General features: G+C 40.9%; 1 protein-coding gene across 3 annotated transcripts; it reads right to left on the minus strand.

The window, feature by feature from the left end:
- Positions 1 to 21: 21 nt before the first annotated feature.
- Positions 22 to 24732, minus strand: spata13 (spermatogenesis associated 13). 3 transcript variants are annotated; one of them, XM_008396273.3, is made up of 13 exons: positions 24128 to 24732; positions 12242 to 13774; positions 7675 to 8124; positions 4471 to 4615; positions 4138 to 4271; positions 3786 to 3965; positions 3183 to 3362; positions 1960 to 2139; positions 1635 to 1867; positions 1386 to 1515; positions 912 to 1287; positions 747 to 821; positions 22 to 669 (listed from the first exon to the last, which is right to left on the minus strand). In XM_008396273.3, the coding sequence occupies exons 1-13, from the start codon at positions 24134 to 24136 to the stop codon at positions 491 to 493; spliced, it is 3804 nt and encodes a 1267-aa protein (XP_008394495.2). In that variant the 5' UTR covers positions 24137 to 24732; the 3' UTR covers positions 22 to 490. The 3 variants fall into 3 exon arrangements, with proteins under 3 accessions (XP_008394495.2, XP_081457415.1, XP_008394496.2); XM_081601289.1 differs by lacking the exon at positions 24128 to 24732 and adding an exon at positions 18583 to 18747; XM_008396274.3 differs by lacking the exons at positions 12242 to 13774; positions 24128 to 24732 and adding an exon at positions 9484 to 9818.
- Positions 24733 to 25419: the final 687 nt, after the last annotated feature.

Genomic DNA, 25419 nt, shown 5'->3' on the forward strand with positions numbered 1-25419 from the left:
AATGACATCCATTCACATCAGTTGTGTTTGTACATCAGTTTTATTTACAATATTACACAGTTATATGAATGCGAGGAGTTCATTTATCCTCCTGTGCTCGGAGTTGACAAACTCGGCAAATAAAAAAAAAAACGTCCCAGCCCTTGTGCAACAAACTAAAACCTTGTTCCTGGAAATAAAAGCAGACAAAACGTCGTTGTCATTAATTTAAAGTATATATCTGTGAGCTGGAATTATTAAAACAACAGGTTGGGTTTTTTTTTCTTTTGTTTTGGAAAAAGCAGCATTTTTAACAAAAAAACAAAACAAAACAAAAACACGAGTACAGACAGTTTTAACACTTTTATGATGCCTCTTTAAATTTTAGGCACTCAGCAATAAAAACAAACACATTAGGAAAAACAGGCACTAAAACAACAGTTGACACAAATTAGAAAAAAAAATAAAAAATGTTCATTGAGTTTTTGGGACGGTTTAGCGCAAGAGAGCCTCATTTCCTGAATAAGGCGCTGCGAGTGATGCTGTACAGCAGGTGGTAAGGCTTTCGTCTGGGGGGCTCGGCCAGAGAAAACACCTGCTGCTGAGGCACGCTGGTGGGAATGGTGATGTGGCGCTGCTGGAGGGGGGGCAGGTTTTGGTGTGGCGGGACAGAGTCGGCGTAGCCTACGGCTAAAATAGGAAAAAATTTAAATAAAAACATTAAAACAAGTTGAAGTTTGACAGCTTGTAGAAACAATTTTCCTTACTTTTGATCTTTCCATGTTTTGGTCTTCTGGCATTAGCGATGGCCTGTTTTCTTTGCTCGTCGCTGATGTCTATTCCTGCACACAAAACACACCTTCAGATCCAAACATCCGCTGCGTCGCTGTGACGCAGAAGCGACGTTTCGCCGCCTGCGCCGAATAACTCACCCATCTCCTGGTCCTCCTTCACCCTCTGTCTCTCCTTGGCAAAGGCCTCCAGCCACCTCTGCTTGTCCTCCACCTTCCTGCAGCACATCATGCACATGAACTCCAGGGTGGAGGCGTTCCGCAGCCGCAGGGCGTTTTTCAGGGTCAGGCCCAGGTCCGGGTCCCGCCCGTCGGCGACGTCCACCACTTCGATCTCGTCCATATCCAGACGTCCTCGGTAGTGCAGCAGGTCTCTGCGCAGGACGTCCTTTTTGCAGTAGACAAGCTGGTGGTCGAACAGGAAGAAGCTGCGCTGCTGCGGTTTACCCTGCCGGACGGCGCGGGTCAGCTCGCCGGAGTGGATCAGCTCCGAGCTGCGCTCCAGCACGTCAGGGCCCTGCAGCGAGTCAAAACGTTTGCACCACAGCCGGACGTATTCCTTACACAAAGTTGACAGGATATAACTGAAATGACATCTGAAGTGGTAAGTCTGACCTCCCAGTGCAGAATGGCGACCTGCCAGTGAGCGATGGTGTCGATGCTCTCCAGCCGCCGCTTCCTCTCATTGATTAAACTGGCCACCTTCTTCATAGCCTCGTACGCTTCGCTGACACCGGCGTGGTCCCTGCAATGACAAGAGGAGTAAACATCTACTCAAAAACCGGTGGTGAGGTAGGGAAACAGCTTCTCTTTGTAACTGATGAGCTGAAGTTATGCATACTATCTAATTTCCATATATGCTACCTGTGGTCTTTGGGTGTGTACTTGAGCAGCTCCCCCAGCTGCAGCGGGTATTTGCAGATCTTCTGGACAGGTGTGAGCAAGAAACCAGCGATGGAGATGTCGATCATCTGCTGGAGGAGGCGGCAGGCCTCAAAGAAATGCTTATATTTGCCCATCTTCATGAGACGCTGCAGCTCAGCGCAGGCAGCAGGATGAGTGTTGCAGTACTCGGAGTAGATCGAAAAGCCCTCGCCCTTCAGAGAAGCAGAGAAACAGTCCAGGATGACTAAAAGTGATTCTGTGACACGATCTACCGAGATGTGCTTCTCACATGTATGGTCACAACCTGCATGAGGAAGCAGGAGCCGATTTCACTGAGATGCGGTTCTTCCTTATTGTACTTCTTCTCCAGTTCCCTGACGAACTGCCTCTGGAATCTGTAGATGTCTTCTATGTTGCTGAAAATCGTCTTCAGCTGCAGCTCTGTGAACATGCTGGAGTTTTTCCGGCACTGACGGATGTAACCCTGAAACACAAACACCAACCCTGTATTTAAACTGACAGAGCGCCTTAAAAATGTTTTAGTTCTGACCAACAGGGGGTGCTAGAAAAGTACCCCATGCTTTTACTGAAGAAGATTTACTTTCACAGGTTGCAGCAACCAAAGATGATGCTGTTAAGAAAGTATGTGTACTCTAGATGTTTTTTGTTTTCATGTTACACTTAAAGGTTTTAGATAATCAAACGGATTCAATCTGAGTTAAAACAAAATGCATTTTTAAAAATGATTATATCTAAAAAAAAATATCCAAACCGAGCTCATCCTATGTGAAAAGTAAATGCCTACTTACAGTCATCCCACAAAATCTAAATCAGTCCGGACTTTGACTAAGCCAAGACAAAATCTTCATTTAGCTTATTTTTCCAAGTCGCTAAGAGGACTTGTTAGTGTGCTTCAGATCATTCTCCTGCTGCATAAGCTTAAGCTGAAGATTACAAAACTGACTGATGTACTTTTTCTGAAAGGATGCCGTCTTAACAACAGATCTAACACAAACTTTCCAAATGTTTCCACTTTTGTCTCGTCAATCCACAGAATATTGTCCCAAAAGCTATAAAGAGATCAAGGTTTTTTTTTTAGGAAAACATGAGATGACGTTTGTGTTCATTTTTAATAGGAAGTGGTTTTCACTGTGGATCTCCCCCATTGACGCTGTTTCTGCTCAGTCAGTCTGCTCATCCTCATGGATGAGTTGTTGATGCTCTCTTGGACTAATTCTGGTAACAATCCTGAGAAAGTTGACCATTGCAGCATCTTTTATCCGGTATTGCATTATGGCTCTCACTGTGTTTCACTGATGTCCCAAAGTCGTAGAAATAACTTTGGAAACCTTGTCAGACAGACAGCAGTGATATCTGCACTACAAGGCATTTTCTAGATCTTTTTAACCTACTTCGTGTTGTCAGACCAACATTCCAAATACCGGTCACTCACAGGTGGTCATCATTTGAAAACTGCACTTGTGTTATTAAAATCTTAATGATGATATGAATTAAAAACCACAATACCTCACAGATGTCTTTTAAGTGTTTGATGTAGATGCGTTCAGTGTTCATGATTTCCTGAACCACGTTGGTTCTCATCTGCTCCCTGTGCTGAGTGCTGGGTTTATCCCTGGGGGCCGGCTCTTCCTGGTCCGCCACGCTCTCCACGCTCTCAGTGCTCGAGTCCTCCTGGTTCACACGGACCTGAAACGCATCCAACGCAAACGCAACTAAACCTCCTGAGAACCAAAATCAAATAAATCTATTTGAGAGCAAACTTAAGTCAGGATTAGAGCTAAAAACAGAAATTATCTCTCACTCATATTTGTCTCCACAGGTTTTGAACAATTAAAAGGGGAACAGTGACTACTTTATTATGGCAACAACATTGATTCAGGAACAAGACATTGCGCAGCAGACGACTGTCGGCCAATCACAACTTCGCCATGGTTACCACAGCCTCACTAATTAAGACCGAGCTGTCAGTCACTTCCCATCGCCACAGAAACCAGCTGGACCCTCTTATGTTCCGGTCCTTCAGCTGTTTGTTTGGGCCTAAGCCGGGTTGAGAGTCTTTTTTTTCTCTGCAAACATGTCAAAGGGGGCAGGTTCAGAAAGTCCACTTACCCTCACAAAGCTGGACGGGAACCAGGCCTCCCTGTCGCCTCCTCTGCCCCACCACCAGTCCTTGTGAGAGGCGTCCAGGAGGCGGATCACATCGCCGGCCTTGAAGGCCAGCTCCTGCTCCTCCATGGTCACATGGTCCCAGAGAGCCTCGGCGTACACGGCATGGCCCGAGATTATCCACTGCACAGGACACGGGTAGACAGGAGCGTACAATTACACGGAGGCTGAGCCTGTGTCCGACATGTAAGATTACTTCTTGACATGTGGACGGTGAGGAGGCCAAACATCTTAGAAACATGTCCAAATACTGGAAACGAGACAAGCAGAAATTGGTGGGGGGTTTTTGCGTCACCTCGTTGAGCACGGAGAGCTCCACCCCAGGCTGGAGGTAGGGTGTTCCATCAGCGAGCTCTTCGAAGCTGCTCTCCTCCTCCTCCTCCTCGCTCACGCTGTCATCCAGCGTCGCCGAACACTCAGACACACCAGCTGCAACGCGGATCCAGAGATAATGAGAACACGTGTGGGAAACAAGCAACATATCTATCTCTATCAGCTTTTCTCCTCCAACATACTTGCTGACATTCCTCAGCCCCAGTTTTTTGCTTTTTTGTTTTTTGTCCCTCCCCCCCCCCACCCACAGAGTAACTTTTTGTTAAATCTTCTCAAAAACAAGCCCGGTTCTCACCGCTGAGCACTCGGTGGAGTCTGCGCCGCCCCACGCGGTCCAGTCCGATCGGGGTGCTCTGGGAGAGAGCGCAGGGTCGGAATCTGGCAGACACTCCTCTGTAGGGGGGCACCTTGTGGGAGGGGATTGGTGGTCGCGACAAAGGCTGCAGTAATAACAAGAGGAAAAGTCCAGGGATTTAGGAAGAGCTCACTTTCTCTGGCTTTCACCAGCTACTCCCATAAATCATCATCACACACACGCACGCACACACACACACACACACACACACACACACACACACACACACACACACACACACACACACACACACACACACACACACACACACACACACACACACACACACACACACACACACACACACACACACACACACACACACACACACATAACACAGCCTGTGTTAGCATTCCTATACAGAGTCAGGCTGCTCACTTTGGGCTTCTTGTGTATTTGCTACAGTAATTCTTTGGCTCCTTTAATACTGGACACGCCGTGAAAAAGTATTTGCTTCTTAACAAAGGACTGAATTGATAGCTGCAAAGAAGAGTGGGCATATGAAACACTGAATATTACTCATATTTGGTTACTCTATAAATTCTTGATGGGATTTGTTTGGTTGTTTTCATCTGATAGTCCGGTATACTCTGTTGTTTTGGGAACCAAAACTGCAACATTTGTTATATTTTCAGCTGGTGTAGTTCTCTTTCACACTTTCCTTTGAAAAATCTGTTCTCCCTCTCACCTGTGGTGGTGCTGCACCAAGACCTGCTGAAGGAAACAAGGCGAAAACCTCTAAAGAAGACCGAATGCAACTTCCTTCTTTATGAAAGTAAACAAAAATAAAGTGGAGTCAGATTTTAGCAATTGGAGGATTTCTTTTTGGTTATAGACCACAAGCCATTTCTCCCTCTAGCGATAGAAAAGTGGGTTTGTTTTGGTTGAATTTACCCAAAATGCCCTGCGCAATAGTCCACTTCCTGCTTTTGGAGAGTCCTCCGATCTGCCTACATTCACATATGCATTTGAACTGCACCAGAGTTAACTTCAACCAAACAGAGATCTATGTTTTTAGGCGGCTGAGAGTTCGTTATTTTGCTCCGCATCAGCATTTGATTACGCATTAACACTTCCCTAAACGAACCGGAGTTTCTAGACAAACAAGCCATAGTTTGATTAAAGCAGACTAAACAGGAATGTTCCCCAAAGCAGACTAAACAGGAATGCACACCAAAGCAGACTGAGCAGGAATTTTGTTGTCTTGGACTACAAAATTCGTTTGACGTGAAGCATTTAAGGGAGGCAAATACTTTTTGACGTCATTCTATTAAAGTTTATCAGAGCAAAAGATATGTAGAATGCTGATTTTACTGTTAATTACGTCAATTCATTTGGTTTTGTTTACACTTTTTGAGTTGAGCAAGAACTACGTCTGAGTGCAAAGTTTCACAACCACATGGAGTTGATGAAACAATCAGGTCCTGCTTTGCATTATCTCAGTCGTCTCTAAACCTCGTGTCTCTTAGAGAATGAAATGCAAAAATAACATGGCATCCCAGTTTTAAATGACATTGCTTCGGTTTCACACAGCATACTTTGCTGCTTTCTTTCATACAGTGGATCTGAATGGTGTTTATCACTTTCACAAAAATAGCTCCCTATGGTTAAAATAACTTTCCTATCTCTCTCCCTGGTAGATAACGTGTTAAAATAGAATAGAAAGTGTTCAGGGTTATTTTCTCCCAGTTTCTGGGTGTTCTCCTTCGTTCTGTCCTCTGCTTAAATCAACATTACATCTTATAGCATGATTGTTGATTCTGTTGTCATTTTGATGATAAAGTCTTGTATTTTTCTGCTGTTTTTTTCTATTTAACAACTATTTAAATCTTCGGGAATTACGTGATTTGATTGAAGAAATGCTCCTTCATTTGACAGCGGTTTTCTACAAGCACCAGAAAGATTTTCTATGAAAGTGAACGAGTCATTTTTATTGACAGCAATAATTGAGAGTGTCAGACTACAAATATCTGGGCCTCTGGCTTGATGAAAAACTAAACTTTGAAAAGAGAGTTGATTCTTTGTTAACATAGCTGACAGAAACCGGATTTGCTTTAAAATATTTCAAACTTTCCACTGTTTCAGGGAAAAGATTCATCTCAGGAATTTTCCACCATGTTTTTGACTGATTTCACTTTTGGTACAGCAGCATCCTCCACTCACAAACCCCTTGATTCTCATCATTACACCACTTTAAGAATAATCTGTAATCAAACAAACCACTGTGTTCCATATTTTAAAAACTGAACTTTCTGTAACACGAGAAGCTTTGTATTATTTACATACAAAGCCATTCCGCAAAAGCTATCTCTCTGTTTATCAGACCTACTTTCTTGAATGTTAGTAATCATGGCTCACTTTACAAGTTCCAAAAACCTTCACAGAGCAGGGATGTTCTGCTTTTTGTTATCGTGCTCCTCACACTTGTTTTTCTGTGTCAGCTCCAAGGTGTTATGTTATGTTATGTTTAGCTGTTATCCTTATGGTTTTGTGCTTCATGTGTCTAATTTGCTGCATTTCATTGTTTTGTATTGTATCTCAGTGTAATGCTTGCATGAATGAAAAATATATTTGCAGCAGTGTAAGCCACACTCCTCTAGACACTTATTTTTATGAGATGTATTACATCTCAAAGTTTTTGGTTCCAACATGCTCAATGCAACCTGGAACTTAACGAAGCAGCATGGAGGATTTAAAGAGATCAAGTCACAAAGCTGCTGATTAGAACAAAAAGATTACAATCAGCCTCAGCCCGCACTCTTTGCGATTTAGGAGAAAACTATCATTGATGTAAAAAATGTAAACAGTGCAAAAGAACATAACTAAATCCAGTGTGTATGATCTGTTTTGGGCTGCTGTGAAAACATGGCCTCCCTGAAAGAGGGGAGTCTGAATGAGTTCTTGCTTTGTCTAAAGGTTTTAATCGCTGTAAAGTAGCCAATAGAAATAAAATATATAGAAATGTTATATTGTATCTAAAAAACACGCCTTCAAAATGAAGCCCAATGTCGCTTAATGCACTGCATTTTATACTGGCATCTAGATCAGAGCATGATTTAATCATTTTAATCTTTTGGACAGATAGCTTAATCCCAAATGTACAACAAGAAAACCATTTGCTGGGGACAAGTTGTGAAAGCTTACAGAAGGAAGGCGATCCTCCTTTAGCTCAGTATCTGCAGCGAACAGATCCACGGCCCCGATCACCGAGACGGGCCGATGTCTCTGAACCTCCCCGTTAAGGCTACAGTTGTCAGGGTTGCTGACGTTCCCACTGGACCTGCAATCTTCCTGCAGCTGCGCATCTTGTGTCCTTTCCTCGTAGTTTGTCTCTGCTACTTCCTCGGGGATGCAGTGCTTCCTGGAAACGAGCTGGGCGTAGTCGGAGATCGGCCGAGGTCTGGGCCGCCCGCTCCTCTGTCTGGGCTTGACAGAGGCGGATTCTGTGGAAGCTGCAGCTCCGTCTGTGGGAGGTGTGGGGGATACGGGTGTGCTGGAGAGGCATGCTGGGGGGTCAAGAGGTGGGCTGCTGCCCGCTGGGGAGACTTTGTCTGTTTGGAGAATTGACTCTTGTTCTTGAAGGTGGGATTTCACCTGAAAAAAAACAAAAAAACAATAATCTTAAAACCAAACAAGGATCAAGAAACAGCATCTCTCCTTCTCGATAATCTTTTTTATTGGGCTTTACCAAAATACAATTTAGTTTTAGTAAAATTATGATAACTTTAAATAAAAGCATAACTCTAACTCTGACATAACAGTTGTTAGGCCAAGGACAATTTCTGAACAAGTTTACAACACAGTTTTTGTTCGACAGACGTTTTTGTTTCTCATTGTGATGCAGCTTAATGATCAGTTTCAGTTTATCATGTATATGATTTATCTTTTCACTTTTTATCAACTATCCCACACACACAATGTCTTCTGTGTTACATTACTTCAGTCACAACTGAATTACATTTTCAAACAAACACATACCCAGCCTTCATGCTCATCTTACAAGGAGAAATCAGATGAGCTTATCATCTGAGATTCAGATACTAAGACCATTATTATGAAGATTTGAGGGAAGCTATGTCTGTGCCAAACAGATAAATGCTGAAAAGCCTCAAGTAAAAAAAAAAAGAAAAGGATTATGATTCTGTTAGTAGTACTATTATTACTAGCAGACCTTGGGGTGCAATGCTGGAAGTTGACAAAACATGAAATACTGGTAACGACTTAAAGAGACAAACTAAACCACAAAAAGACCAAAACCATACAATCTGAAGTTTACACGTTTAGCCTAAGGACAAATAAAGGGAAACTTATGTTTCCTTCTGCATTACCAAGGGGAGAAACATGTTCAAACATCCTCTAAAAATACAGCTAGATTTAAAATGTAGTGCCTTCTGCTTTTGTTTGTGGCTGCATTTGACAATCAAACGTCTTCTAATAGCATCAGAACTGGTCAATTTAATTTAAAGCTGTATTACTATCAGCATATTTCCACAAAACTATTTCATCCCAACTGTGTTAAAGCTCTATTATGTAGCTTCATGACAAGGAGGGAATTAAAATGTGTCTGAGAAAGAGCACCGGACTGCAAAACACAGAATGTGATCATTAACAAGAACTCCTCCAACAATAGATTGACCAGTTGTACTTTGAATTTGGACAGATTTGGATCAAACTACCTGGAAACCTGGAACATTAGTTAATCAGAAACATGAAGCTGCTAAGGTAAAACAAAGCAATTACAAACTTTACTGGATCTCAAAGCAGAACAAAGATTTAATTCAATGACCTTTATAACGTCTGTAACATTTTTAAAGTGAATTATTTGCTTATCAGAAGCATCTTAAGCTCTTTTTAAGCTTAAAACAAAAATTTCTAATGTACTCCTTTAACACTCATCATGTGAGATTTCTCAGCAGGTAAAACGACAACGCTTCCAGTACAACTGAACCTCACCTCTGGTTTTTCCCGGTCTGGGTCCGGACCTCGGCATATACACTGGAATGGCACACATAGCACCAGCACCATTGCCGAACTAGGAAACCGGTGCTCCTCAAGGCCAAATCCCTAAATTCCTTTCAGAAGCCCCTTGATGTCTAAAGAACACGAATGTGGTTTTCCAACCCATCGTTAAAAACAAAATCCCGACTTCAGAGAATTATTCTGCTAAACTCCTGCATTTAACGGCCTGCTTACTTGGGGGAGCTGTCAGCTGTCAAAGGCCTCGCGTTCATGTCGTTGTACTTTGATATGGAGCAACAGCTAACGGAAAGCCTTTGCTCAGTCATAGCCTCCAAACCCTCCCACTGAAACAGAACCACAAAGAGATTTCTTTTTTTTTTTTTTGCGCAATGGCCACTAATCATAAACAAAGCCTAATCATTAACTCCCCCTGCTCCCTCACAGCGCCTGGCAGCACCAAGGGTCCAACGTCAGCATGTGACTCTGCTGCAGGAATCAAACAAGTCTAACAAGAACAGTCCATGTTGTGCCCTCGCTCTTATTTATCTGACATCAATAAGGACTTTGGACTTTTCCCTTTTTAAGTGTACGTGCAGTAAACCCAGAAGTATTACATCACCATGAGAATATATCAAAGATCACTTCACACTTAGATGAGTGAGGTTTCTTTACTTAAGATAAGGGTCACAGCCATTCTGATGAGAAAGGTCATTCATGATCAGAATATACTATAACAATAAAGAAGATTTTAGTGCTTTCCTCTTTGAAATGTAAGAAAGAGTGTTTGTTTACATTTAATTGATTATAAGCAGAATAACAAATCCATTAGAGGTCATGCAAAATACACATTATTTTAGCTTTGGGGTTAAACAAACGTAGATGGGTTATGACAATGTGTCAAAAATAAATTTCCTTTCTGTTTTAAATGGCATACGTGTATTTTTTTTACTATTATAAAATGTATAAGGGCAGGTTTTCAGAGTACCTCTGGAAAATATACACAGAATTTTTAATTCTGCACACAATTTGTGAGAAGGCTGTAACAAAATGTGAAAAAAGTAAGAAGCTGTGAATACTTTCCGGATGCACTGTAAATCTAAATATTTCTTCAGAAGCTAAGAAATATAAAATTTTTAACAGAGTGGATTAGGTGCTGAAGTGCGCTCCTTCACTGCTTCAAAAATCAGTTGGAGACCTGACTGGATTACACAATCTGGAGTGAAAATATGTATAATGAATGGGATGATTTTCTGGGACAAGATCTGTCCAGGGTGAACCAGGCTCTTGCCCAGAACGTTAGCTGGAGGTAGGCACCAGCAACCCTCCCGACCCCACTAAGGGACAAGGGTGTAAAGAAAATGGATGGATGGATGGACGGACGGACGGATGGATGGATGGACGGACGGACGGACGGATGGACGGACGGACGGACGGATGGAAAATTGAGGCAGAGGAAGTTCTTGCATAAATGCCTCCTTGGGAGAGTCTCCTTTTACCCCTCCCCACACAAAACCAGAAATACACACACTCCCACTCTCTAAAAAAAATAAATTCTTACTAATTTTGTAGCTGTAATTTTCCCTTTGAACCATGTTTTTCAGTCCTATAAAACAATAACTTCAATACATTTCTAAGCCAAGCATATTTTATTATGTAAATAGGCTCAAATCTATACATGAATCATCATTTAACTTTTCTTTCCAATCTTCTTGCATACCTGGCTGGATATCTGACCACTCTTCATAGCACAGCTGATAGAACTGCTTAATTTTCTGCTATGAACCCAGCTTTCAACAATGCGAAATACATTTTCAATACAGATGAGAAGTTAAATCTTAGCATAATTTATCCATTTTTGCACAATCAGCTTACATCTGTGTTTGAGATCAACGTCCAGGAGGAACGCCCAGCTCTGTCCACTCCCTAAAAATATATGCTGTGATAAAGGAAGGTTTAAAAGAAAATTCACTGCTGAAGCCCATCGTAACCTGCTGTGGAGTTACATAAAGATGGACTAAGAGGACGTAATATTAGAAAGTAGCGTCTGCTCCAGATGTGCCACTTTGAAGATAAATTGAAGTGCCATCTACCTCCTCTCATTTGGTGGAATAAACATTGAATCATTTGTGTGGCAGCCTTTTGAATTCCCCTGTGAGACAAAACCTGAATGATCTCCAGACACTCTAAAAAAAGTATGGCCTTCCTTACACATCGACCAGCCAATTCAACACAAAACAAAAGGGACATTCTCTTCTATAGAGAAATTCAAAGAATTGTAATCATATTTAAAAAAAAAACAAACACACACACACACAAAAAAAAACAAGCACAGATAAAAAAAATTTTTTTTTCCATACTGCAAAATCAAAAAATGTTACCATATATTTTGGCCTAGTTTCTGGTGCAGATATCTTAAGTGCATTTGAAATAAGACAAAACTAACTTACAATATTAAGGAATTGTAACTAAAACAAGCTCCTATATCTTGCTGAATTGATTCTGATTGCAGTGTAACATTAGGATCACTGTACTTTAAGATAAAAGCTTAAACTCAATAGTTTTTTTTGGAACTGGAAGTTTTGCTGTAACCCCATCAGGAGTGAAAAACTCAGTCAACACAAAAGTTCTCATCATAAAGACACGTTTTCTGGAGCCAGGAAGAGATAAAGTTGCACAGAAAGAGTCATGAAGTTAAAATGATTTCATATCACATTCATCACCCAGGGTGATTTATAAAGTTTGCAGATCTTACCTCATTTGGTATCGAGGCAAAGTCAGGTTGTTGTTGCAATGCCTCTCTCTCGCTGAGTGGGGGTGAAACACATTCGACCATCTGTTTAGCATTACTGGTAGTTGAAGCAGGCAGCAGCTCATGCTGAGCAGAGATATCAGCTGAAATCTGCTCTGGTGATTCTCTGGGCCCTGAGGAAAGTGGGTCGGCGACACCCTGATGCGACTGCAGGTCTGCGCTGTCTTCAGGCTGGGCGTGAATGAGGGGAGTACATCTGACAGAGCTGACCTGAGCGGTGACGGCTACGGGCCGGCGCTGTCGCTCGCTGCTCTGCAGGCAAGGCAAACGGCGAGAGTAGTCATCGTGGAGACGGCTCAAAGGGGAGATGGGAGATGGAGACGTGGGACTTGGGGACGGACTTTGCTTTCGTCGGCCGGTTAGGTCAGTCATGCTGCCGATTAGCTTGACCATTGGCCCCTTGTTCTTCGTCGGGCTCCTCCTGCCTCGGAGGTCCACTGAGGAAGTGCTGGCAGTTCTTTGAATGCTTGGGGTCCCATTTGACAATGTGATCCTCTGAGGGTCTTCCTGTGGGGATGGAGGACCTGGACAATGGTTTTTACGTCTAAATATATGCAGGTTATCTGCACTTTTACTGAATCTGCTCAGAACATTCACATTAATGTTTTCCTTCTGGGTTTCTGTCTGGACGTCCACCTTTAATGAAGGATTTGGTATTTGCGTGCTGCTTGTAGTGTCATTTTTGTCACTTCTTCCATTTTTTGTATCAAGTAACGTGATTCTTCCTGCCCCGTATGCTTTCCTCATGCTTCTGGAAAACCGGGAATTGCGTGTGATACCACTTTCAGCTTCCTCATCATCATAGTCCTCAATATCTGAGCCGTACTGCTCAATCGTTGCAGATTTTTGGTCAGCTAAACTTCCATTTGATACAAGATTTCCTTCTGCAGTCGTTAAAAGATGAGCAGCGTCAGCTGGCTCACGTTCTGAGCTGCTCCCAGCTGATCCATTTGGCATTTCCACATCCGCTAATGGTACATTCTGTCCAAGGCTGCTTGTTGCTGCCCCTTTACTCTGAATTCCTTGCAGTACAGACGATCGTAGCTTCTTGAAGGAGTCCACCACACCCAGCCCTGAAAGCCCGGTCCACGGCTGGGGGCCGCCGTTGCTGTCATTGTTTGGACAGTCGGCAGTAGGACTACTAGGAGGGATGACGCCCTTCCTGGAGTTTGAAAACAGCCTCATAATTCTTGAGTTATGAGGCCTTACTTCTGCTTGACCTATCACAGGGTTGGACCAGGCAGAGGGGCTGATGCCGTTTATCCTGCTCTCGTCAGAGATCGGAGCAGCACCCACCGGCTGTACCTGGGCACCACACCCAGACAGCAGGTAGGGGACAGAGCTCCTGTCAACGACGACCTGCGATGGATAAACGTCACTCAGAGGTCTGCTCCGGATCAGGGGGTTGGGGTTTGGGCGGTGCAGACACTGGAGAGGGTCTTCACTTCGGGACAAGACCTTGTCCTTCTGTTCTGCCTACAAAACAAACAAAAGTTATCAACTGAGGGACAATGGAGAATGAAAAAACAACAATTGTATTTTCTCGCCAACTAGAGCACATCTAAAAAACGTGTTTAGCATAAACTGATATTTAGGCTTGGACATTTCATACCCAAAGAGCTTGATAGATTCTGTTTATTGAGGCAAAAATAACCCATAGTCTAAATGTAGTACATTATCATACTCAGAATATTACACTTTAGATTGTCTTTATATAAATGAACCAAGAGCTGCAATGGACTCGTTTTGAAGGAAAGAACATTATTTGGAGCACTTTCTTCTGTAACTCTTCTTCTGTAAGGTTAAAGTGGTGAATCTTTTTAAAATGCCAAACAACTGTTAACAGCCAGTGTTTGGGGTAAAAACAGAAACATTTTTAAGGGTCTAATCTCTGAAGTTTCTTTTGCTGCCTAACTTTAAACTCCCTTTTATGCTTTGCCTAAAAATATATGCAACACTGTTTCCCTTTGGTTGATTAGGGCAAACTGACATGGTCCGAGTGGAAGTGCGAGGCCAGCTGCAAGGAAAGGTGTTCCTCGCAGCAGAGCAATAAAAAAGGAAGAAAGCCTTCATCAAACAACAAAGCTGAACCCAACCATGTTAATGAGGACTCCAGGAAATGAGAAAATACTGCAAGGAAATGTTAGTGGCGACATATTATTCCAGCAATTATTCCATTTCAACAAGTGTTTTGCAATACGAACCTGGAGCATACAGACGGCACTACAGCAAAAAGTGTGAGCAGTCCTGCTACCGTGTTTCCCCGATAGTAAGACACCCCCCGATTGTAAGACGTATCAGGGGTTTCAGGGGGGTCGGCTAATATAAGCCGTACTTATATTACATGGGGGTATTGCCGCCTCCCTCTCATCTAGCTGCGCGCCGCCTCCTGCCCACGTCCGCACCGTCCCCATCTCCATACGTCACCGCGCCGTCCCCTGCACTTGTCACTGCCGCCTCCTGCTTAAAATACGGTAATACAATACTGTTCAGGTTGTTAATAAATGTTAATTTTATGGTTAAAACAAAAAATTCGAAAAATTTTTTCCAATATAAGACATACCCCGAAAGTAAGACATAGTGGGGCTTTTGGGGATAAAAAGAAAATAAGACACTGTCTTACTTTTGGGGAAACACGGTAACACCTTTATTTGTTTACCATCATACACTCCACATCTCATCCCAAGTTCTTAATTTTTGAGTAAATCTCTGCCTTTTCTTCCCTGTTCACAGTTCTCCTTTGAAATCACGGTTCAGTCATTAAATATCCTAGTTAGGACTTCAATACTTTTAGAGAGAGAGAGAGAGCTCAGTCTACCCCCAGTGTGTAGTGTGACATGTCTTGCTAATTATGTTTATTATTAGCATATTTGTTTTAGACTTGTTTTATTTTACTTATTTAAATGTAGACTCTAATATTAATGTGACATTTCCCCCAATAATCTTTGCTTGTTGTTGGATTCTATGTGTTTATTTTTTCATATACCATGTTAACCAGAGACTTATGATTTTTTTCCCTCTCCATCAACGTACTTTTTGACTGATGCAGTTTATAGTCAGAAAAATATGGCAAATCTAAAACACTAAAAATAATTTATTCTCCATTAAACAGTACAAATGCTAAAAACTCCATGGAAATGTTTGAGGCAGGCTTTCAGATAAAATACACATTTATTGGTAAGTAATTATCCATGTTTGATATTACAGTCATCTAAAGTGTGACAAGTGTTACGATTGAAATAGCCACATGCAATAAAAAAAATATGACTGAAATAACGTCACCCTAACTGCAGCATAAAAATTTGTCTAGAATCTTCCTCGTTTGTCATGGATGAGTAGAGATGAGGAGAAACAGAGAGACAGAGGGGTGAGTGTCCCACAGTGTGGACAGGCTCCAGAAGTGAAAGCCATTTTACTAAGAACACAACATGGATTTGTCCTTGGTGCTGCATTTCAATGTCCCAGGAGTGCAGAGGCCCAGGCTGGGGGGTTGTACAGCTTTACGTGCGTCTGATTCAGGGCAGTGGCTAATGCTGTGGCTTTGAAGTGCAGCGTGACTAAGCAATGAAAACTGCTAATCCATTGTGATTAATGCAATAAATTGCCCTTTTTTTTGCTCCAGATTTCACAGAAGATTAGGTAAAGGTGAAGGGAAAGGTTGAATGGTCCGCAAAATTACATTTTCAAAAAGGTTTTCATACATTTCTTCACTTTTCGTGTCAACACCATGGTTTGTGTTTCCTACATGGTGTTAAACTATTTAAAGCTTTTTCTAATAAAATAGCAGGATGTGTTTCTAGTGAGAGATTAATGAACATAATGGAATAATTTCACAATCTGTTTCAGCGACCATTCTTTTACTTTAACATCCCACCACCATCTACAACAATATAATGACTATTTTAAAAATAAAAACAAATACTTACAGTATCAATAAATAAACATTTACAAAAACAAATTATATTGACCCCAGGAATTAAGACACCATACCATAATTTTTCCAATAATTAATGTGTTTCATATCATGAGTAAAAAAAAAGAAAAGAAAAGAAAACTCAAGGAATAAAAAGATTGTTGGACTGACTACAGAGGCCAGCATAAGAACAATTAATCCCACAATGCACTGCATTAACCCAAGGTTGGTAAGAGGTTGTTAGTGGAAAAAAACACATCATCAGGACCAGACCTACTAAGACAAGGCCATCCGTTACCAGACTGCAGTCAGCGAGAGAAAATATCCTGCAACTTTAGATGAAGCCCTTCTCCAACAATATAAATCAAGTGAATGACTTGTTATCAGGCCTCTGCAGACCTGAATGGCGTGCTGTCAAGGTACTTCAGATATTTGGTTCAGGTGAGTTGGGAGCGGGTGCTCTGAACACTTTTTGACAAAAATGCAAAGCGAAAAGAGGTGCACACTGTACATTACTCTGAGAACAGTATCTTGTTGCAGATCGTTGTAAGTATCTGTAAAACATTTTGAATATTAGGTATAATTTTCAATCTTCTTTACAATTAAGCACTACTTTGTTCAGGTCTAATAAAGTACTTTGGTTTGTGTAAAAATGTTTAAGGGAAATTAATACTTCTACATGCACATATGTTTCCATTTTTATGAAAGTGATAAATAGCCCTACTTTTGAATGTTGCCCGTTTCTTAGTGTGATGCGTTTATAACCACATCACACTAGAAAGCATTTATCAATGCCTCCAATTGTCACTTGTTTACTTTCTAATATACTTAAATTCTAAGACATCTGTGTTAATTACACCAGCATTAGTATGAGTAAAACTTTAGAACCTGCTCTTCTAAAGTGGAAGCGCTGAGCTGTCTGTACGAGGAAATGCTTTAGAAGTTCGTAGCAAACATTTCATTCACTAGTCCACCGACTAACACTTAGGAATGCAGACACTTAACAAACCAGCTAAACAAAGGATTAATGAAACCCAAGTAGCTCATTTACCATAAGACTATTTTTAACTTTTAATTACCATGGCTCTTACATCCTTTATGAGTTATGCCAATAATATGCTGTCCACAGTTTAGATCTAATATTTTACTGCTAATCATCATTTCAACACAACTGCTTGGTGACTCATGACTGATGGTGGGTCCTCAGGGGCGACTGTGGCTCTGTATAGTCGTCGTCTTGTGATCAAAAGGTTGTAGGGTTGATTTCAGCTTCCTCCTGTCACATGGCAATGCACTTAACCCCCAGTTGACTGCAGGGTATAAAGGTGTGTGCCCTTTTAAAAAGCGCAAACGCTTAATTAGCAGTTCTGTCCCTATTGGCTCCAGCAGTGTGTTGTGATCCCAATATGAAACAAACTCTTTACGTGGTCAGAGTAAAAAAAGTGGCTTCGTGAGGGAATGGAGATCACCCCTAACACCCAATATAAGAAGCTCCAGAGCAAGAATAGGTGCTAGCTGCTTCTTACAAAACATTTAAGACTAAGTCTGATTCATCATTTTAATTATTTGATTAGGACAGTACACAATGATTAGCACAACAGCTAAATTTCATCTTTTGTCAGAGTCAAGAGAAGCAGCTCAGAGACATGCCATTACATCACCTAAATGTTTTAGGGATGTAATGAAATGGCTCTTTGTGCTAAGAACCGGCTCTAGTAAAAGCTCTAGTTTAGCACAGATGGGTCTCTGCAGGGATCTAGAATTAGCCAGCACCTTGTGACAGCACAGACACTGTGAATGAGTGTAATACCTCCTTCTGTAGGTTAGCTATTAGCTTAGCTCAGTTAACACATTCAAAAGAGTCAAGTAGCATGTAACTGAGCTGTCTATGACTTGCATCTAAAGAAAGTTAATCTGAGATTTTAGGGATGTTTCTCTCCTAGACAGAGATACGTTGAAATGCATCTTGAGCAACAAACTATGCAAATTTATCAGCATAACCCAGGTCTGAAATTTTAAAGATACTGAAAGAGAAGAGAGTTGTTTATTGTAGAAAGGATCTTTAAAATGGCGTTCATGTAAACAACCAAACTCTGTCAGATTTGGAGGAAAGGACCCGATTTAATCTTTTCCGTGTGTCATTTCATAGTTGCATTCCTCTGCATGTTTAGCAGCAGATGAGCTTTCTCAATCAACCTCTCTGTGGAATCTGCTGTCACTTCAACCAAGTTTCCCCCATCACACTGAACACTTATGTAAACACAGAGCCACCGCTGCCAAGCACTGCTGCTGACAGACACTGAACACCCTCCAACCAACAATGTGCTGCTTTCAAAACTACGCTGAATTGTCTCCTTGTGCTCTCACTCACCCACTCCGCCTGCAAAGGAATCATGCTGAGTTGCAACTGGAAAAATAGAGGATCAATACGTCCATCTGGCTCCCAAGCTGAAAGATAGTGGGAAGATAGGGAAAGAATGCCCACAGCTTGAGTAGCATGTTTTTGTTTTGAGAACTCAGCCGTTCTACCACATGCTCCGTCCTGCAGTGCCTGTGATGCGTTTCTTTCCTGCGGCAGGCGCCAACTGTCACACGCCAGCTGGCATCCACTAATTCTTGGCAGCGTTGCTTAGAGGAATGAAGGTGAGACAGGTGGTCACCTTTTAATAATAAAAGAAAAGCAAGATGGTTTTCTATCAAACTCGTCCTGCAAGTTGTCTGATTTTGTTACTTTCATGTAGGGCTGAAACAATTAATTGGATTAATCATAATGAATCAATTATAGAAATAATTGTCAACTAACTTAGCAATGAATTAATTGTTAACTGGAGTAAACAAATGCAAAAAGATGCCTGTTGAAAGAAAAACATTTGCATCAGTTTTTTTTATCTTAGTCTGTAAATAAGTCCTACTCATTACTCTTTTGCTATTTAATTATTAGTCAATAAAAAAAAGATTATTGCTACACTATATTTTATATAATTTTATAAATACATTTAAAAAAATATAAATAAACAAATAATTAAATTCATTTTTAAAATAAGATAGTGTGCATTTTATTGCCCAAAATGCAATAAAGTATTCCTTTAGTGAATGTTTGATAATTTGTAGCAAAAGATGATTCTGGAGCTAAAAATACTTCCAACATCAACATGTGGTAAGCTCAGCCCTTTCTTCCTGCATCAACATCAGAGCAGTGCAAGTCTGACCTGTTTACTATTTTTTGGATTAACAGATTAATAATTGAAGAGAAAATATATTTTTAACCGAATTTATACTAGGTGAAGCTAAAAATGCCACTTGAGGATTAATGGGTAGAACATATTTATAGACAAAGATATTTTTTTTATTGTAAATGTAAAATGTATACATTGTTGTACAGTTCTGGCCTAATTACCGTTCTGAGTGTGGTGTTCTTTCAGCAAATGGCCTTTTTTGAGTTTGCATTACTAAAGTTAACAATTATTTGATTACTTAATTAGTTGATTATTTCAGTAATCAATTTATCACAATTAATCCGATTAATCCTTTCAGCCACACACCTGGTGTGTGGCTGAAAGCATTAATGGCAAAAAGGAAGTCATAGTTGAAAGAAAGTCATGAGATACATTGTTTACAGTTTGTTTACAGAAGCTCTGCTCAGGTGAGACTAAAATGAACCTTTCTGGCCTACGAGCAAAAACATTGTCTGAAGCAAAACTAAAACTCTACATAACTCAGGAAGCACCATCGCAGTAGAGAAACATGATGCTGGCAGCATCATGCTGCAGGAAACCTTTCTGCTACAGGGAAGCAAACGCTCAGAAGCTGGAGATTGGGGTGAGGGTTCTCCTTCCAGTGCAACAGGGACTCTGAACATACAGTCAGAGCTACAGAGGAAGGATTTAGAAGTAATGTACACATGAATTTAAACGGTCCCCTCCAAGCCCGAACCTAAACACTTTTCAGATTCTTTAAAATGATGCATTTCATCCAATCTGGCTAAGAAAAATGGGCAAATCATAAAACACATTGAAACTTGTGGTTGCTCATGGGTATGAATACTTTTGCAAGGCACTGTTCTCACAGCCACTGTCTATTTCTACATTACTTTAAAGCAATGCTAACATGCTTCTCCTTGGCTTCTCCTCCCTAATCTGCCGATGGGAGCGGTACGCTGCAGGCCTGGGTCCAGAGTTAATTAAGAGCTCAGGGAGGATCCCCCCCTCCCTTCTACCACCACGACATCTCTCCTCACATACAAACACCCACACGGCAGGAACCAGCTGGAGCCACCCTGAGATTAGACTCTCAGAGAAGAGGAAGTACACGTACACAGAAATGTAAACATACACACAGAAGTCGAAAAGCTAAAACTGCATTCCAAAAAAAAAAAAAAAAAGATAAGCAATTACTCAGAGCATCTCCTTGCATCGTGCGGTGCTGCCTACACCCATGTAGCTGTGGGAGGAAAGCATTTAGAAGGACTCTCCTCCCTTCCTGTTTGACCAGAGGATCCAGGCAGGCAGTTATGTAAGGAATCATAAATGCGTAACGTTAAGTGACCCTGTTAAAACAAAGTTCAGCTCTGCAGAGGTATGTCTCGCTTCAGGAGCGACTCAAACTCATTAAGTCAAAATTAACTGAGCTACAGATTTAGAGAGAGAGAGAGAAAAAAAAATACACCAGACACTAAGCATTAAGGGGCACTAAGGACTTTTCATTGCCGTCTTAGCTCTCAGACAGACACAACCACCCCTGGAGCACCAGCATTTTCTGGTCAGATGTCAGCATTCCTGTCTCCATTTATGTTTGTCATAATGAATCAAAGCAGTGAGGAAGACAGTCGCCTCAGCAGGCTGGATGATTAGCTAATCACTGTGCGCAAACAGGAGTTGGTGTGAGTTAAGATCCTTTTACAGTATGCTGAGTAGAAAGAAATAAATGCTTTATTTCATCTTCCAAGCGCATGAGTTCACATTTTCGGATTGCTCAAGTATCCTGGTGGATTAGGCAACACTGTATTGCTCTGAGTGCTGATGTGAGTCCACATTAAAATCTTTTTTAGTGTTCATGCTTGGAAATCAACCTTTAAGCCCGCCTCTGGTTGGAATGAGATGTGTCAGCGAGTAGAAATCGACCGTGTGAGCGTGCAGTGTACACAGCTGGGAGTGTGTCTATCCTCATCCTTCTCTATTCCACTGAATCTCATTAGAGAAGCTTTACCAGTGTGTGTGCAGGACTTGTTTGATCGACACGACGGTATAATCAGGTGAATCACTTAGTTATTTAGTGCAACCCAAGGATCTTGAATGAGCTAAAAGGGCTTGACTGCAGGGGGCGACTTGGCCTGTGTGCTTTCTACGCGATAAAATACTAATAAAAGAAGGAGATAAAGGCTACAAGATAACCCACTTGGTTTCTGATTTTCATTTTGGGGCCAAACATGTAGGCGGACTTGCATATTTTTATTACAATCTACAGAAACACGATCCTAAAATATGTTCCGTCTGGATCAATCAACATCAATTTGCCACAAATAACAGTGTCATATTTGTGCATGACCCAGTTTCTGAGTTTTGATCTGGCAAACCCCCGTAGCTCAGGAAACACCACGCCTCTTCTTCTATAGCGTGGGAAGTACAGGTGGAGGCCAAGCCAGGGAGTGCCTCCACTCTCACTTAGGGAGCCAAACACTTCACCTGATCCGCAGAGGACTGTCGCAGAGACAGACGAGCAGAAATCCAAAACCACACAATGTACAGGGCTTGGAGAGGAGAACACCCCACCAAACCTTGCTATCATTGGCCACCTGACAGTAGCTCCACGAAAGCATTTCAGACTAAATGTTTCCGATGAGGAAGCAACAGAAAGACGGATTGACGTATCAGTTTTGATTAGTTAATGCTAAATTACAAATAGAGAAATCAGCCCACACTAAAATTATATTGTAGTTGTTAAGTCTTGTATTAAAACTCATGGCATAAGGACTTTGACCTTTGATTTTACTGGTATAAAGGGTTTATTGGTAGTTCATAGGGATCAAGCTGATCTCAGTTTATCTAAAGGAACTTTTCATATCCTCCAGTAAGAACTCCTGGCTCAAATATTAAGTGCTTTTAAGTGCTCCATGAGTCAAACTCAAAGAAAACAGAAGTGACTGATCCTTTGTAGCAGTCACTCCCATTCTATGAAACAACTTTACTGAATTGGAAAGTCTGAAAGAGCCACTGAAAATCCACCCTTTTTATTGACATTTGATTCTAGTCTACCCTCAGTAGTAGAGTTCTACACCTTATCATGTGTTTGCCCATTTAAATTTGACTTTTATTTTGAGTTTTTATAGCATTTTGCTGAATTTTACTAGGCGAGGGATGGTTCTTAGAGTCAAGCTAAACCAAGGGTTTTGAGTTTCTGTGGTTTAAAGACCACAAAAACAATGTTTGATAACATTCATAAGGTTCAAAGTCCTTTTAAGAAAAGTGCCAGAAAGAACTGTAGTGCATGGCTCCCTCTCCGACTTCTTGCTGAACACTACAGGTCAGCTGGCCTAAAGAAGGCTACTACGCTTTCCCTCATCTATAAAGAAGGCAAATTTAGTTTTCTGGTTGCAAAAAGCCCAGGGAAACTAAAGTAGCGCCACCCATGTCTCTTGATAGGACAAGATCAGCCCAAAATGATAATTTGCAAACTAGTTTATCTGTTAAAAACATTGTATGCTAATATTAGCTGTTGTACGCTGTTATTCTATAAAGAGTATATTGACAAAAAAGGTAAAGAAGTGCCAGAAATTAGACAATTTTCAAGTTGCTTCGCCCTGATTTTTGGCTAGGTGAAAAAACCCCTCAAGTTTAATTTTCTTTTTTATTATTATTATTGAATGCATTACACTTAGTGTTACCAGTTTGTGTTGAAAGCAAGAGTTTTTGCTGTGGACATCGTTACTGTTTCATAGTGACTACTCCATCAGAAGGTCCGGAAAAATATCTGAATGTTGTTCCAATATCCTTTGACATTATTTTTCTAAATGGAATTGGAATCAGCAAAAAATCTTTGTTGGCAGGTCAAAGCAATTTTTGCCATTGAATTTTAATTGCTGCAACTAAAAAGAATAATATTTTACACAGTAAGCCCCTGCACTTTAAACCACTATGCTTTTATTCACTCATTTCTCCCGAGTTTTTGTAAGAAGTTCAAATGAAATAACAATAAGTCACATATTTACAATAACAGTATTGCAACTTTAACAGTTATGTTATAATATTTCAGAAGAAGAAGGAATTTATTTTTGATGTTTATGTCTAAAAGGTTAACTGGAGATGGATTTACAATTTCCACTTTAATCTTGTGTTTCTTTTTTTAAAGAAGGAGTTTTGGGGGAGAAAACTATGCTGAGTTTTTTTTTTATAGAAGTTTCAGGTTTTAATCCAACAGAAGATGAGAGGATTACATGCAACCAGGCATGCATAAAAATGTGTGTTTTTTTATCTAACTCATCAACACTTTGCAATACAAAAAACGACAAAAGTTAACTTACTGATCAAACTTTTCAATTAATTATAAACTTAAAGTCTTGGAAGCATGAGTGTGGATTACACTGAAAAGTTTCCTCAAGCTCATAAAAATTCAGACCCTAAGTGCTTTTTTTTCACATGTGAATTAATTTACAGACTTGAACGGTTGAGCTCTTTGTATTTGCAGGCCCTCAGCCCACTCCCTCCTTTGCTCACTAACTAACTCCCTGCACACCCTGGCATCTCCCACATCACTATAACAACCACCCCTGTAATGCACCACAATAACCCCCACAGGTCCCTTTTCAGGCAGAGGGTGAAATCACTGCAGCCGACGGGTGAAACAATACAGATACTTTCAATTAAAGTGTTTTAGCCTTAACGCTGTTGAAGTCTTGGTGAATAGAAACAATAAAAACATACCCTGCTCATAGTCGCTGATGTCCTCCACCTTTCTTCTTCTTCTCACATAAGACAGAGCAGCTGTTTTGCTATTTATCCATACCGAAGCAGACTGTATCTCCTAGCGGGTTGGTCGCTGGCTTCTGCTAGGCTCATGTCGGGCACAGAAAAAGCCCAACAAGCGCTCTCCCTCTTCTTCTCCCCTCTCTTCAGTCACCCTGCAGCATACCGAAGACAAACGGCTCCTTGACTTCTTGAGCTAGCAGTTGAAGCTAACTAACTCATAAACTTCTTCAGAGTTGCGTAAGCGACGCAGTTTCTAATTTCACTTTCGCGAACCGGTAAAACTCGTTCGAAACAAAGTAAAACAGTGATGGGCACTGATAAGAATCATGCGGCGTGTTAAAGCTAGACGTTACTGAGATGCAGCTCGTTATTTCAATGGGGAGTCCAGCTCCAGTGAGTCTTTAGAGGATTTGAGCTCGAGAGCATCCTCAGTGCACTTGTTGCTGTGTTTGCAGGGGGCGGGGCGTTGAGAGGTTACGATGGAGGTTACTGGTTGACCACAGTGCGACCGTCCGGCTGACAGCCAATAGTAAATCAGACAGCCACGCCCACTTCGAAACGCAATGCTACGCCTTCCTTGTGGAAGACCAAAAGTGCCACAATTCAGGAAATTCAAAAATATTTAATATAATTTTTTTTTTTTTTTTTTAGAAAAATCTAATTTAAGAAAATTTGTGCGGTTCAAAACTTAATATTAAATTTCATATTTTGTTTTTGAAATCATGATAATCACATCAAACAGATGTGTCCCACTAAAGTTGTAATATTTATCAGTATGAATTCAATTTTTTATCTGTAATTCACTGTGTAATAGTACAAATGACAACATATAAAAGCTCTTTGTTTTTTGTTGTTATTTGTTTTTTCTTTGATGTGATTTTGGAAACTAGTTTCACAGGCAAAATTGTAAAACACAAATTGCATGTTTCACAGAATTAGATTTGTGTCACACTATAAGTGTATTTAAGCAAAAATGAATAAATTAAACTGTTTATTTAATGTATAGATTTTGACATATTTTAGGAGTATGTAAGCAAAATGTTACAAATGACCAATTTATTAAACTGGGGCATTTTTGGTACTCCACAATTCCTGCACACGAGTAGGACAAAAAAAGACTAGGCTTTCCAGTTGGTTTTGTCCTGGCTTTCTCGCGTCATGTCACTGAATCACACCAGTGGAATTTAAATTCATGGACATTTCTGTTCCATGCCCATCCCTAAATTCCACAGAGAGAAACAAAGTGA

The sequence above is a fragment of the Poecilia reticulata genome, chromosome 20, assembly GCF_904066995.2.
Source record: "Poecilia reticulata chromosome 20, P_reticulata-male-v2, whole genome shotgun sequence".
In the NCBI taxonomy this organism is placed as follows: Eukaryota; Metazoa; Chordata; class Actinopteri; order Cyprinodontiformes; family Poeciliidae; genus Poecilia; species Poecilia reticulata.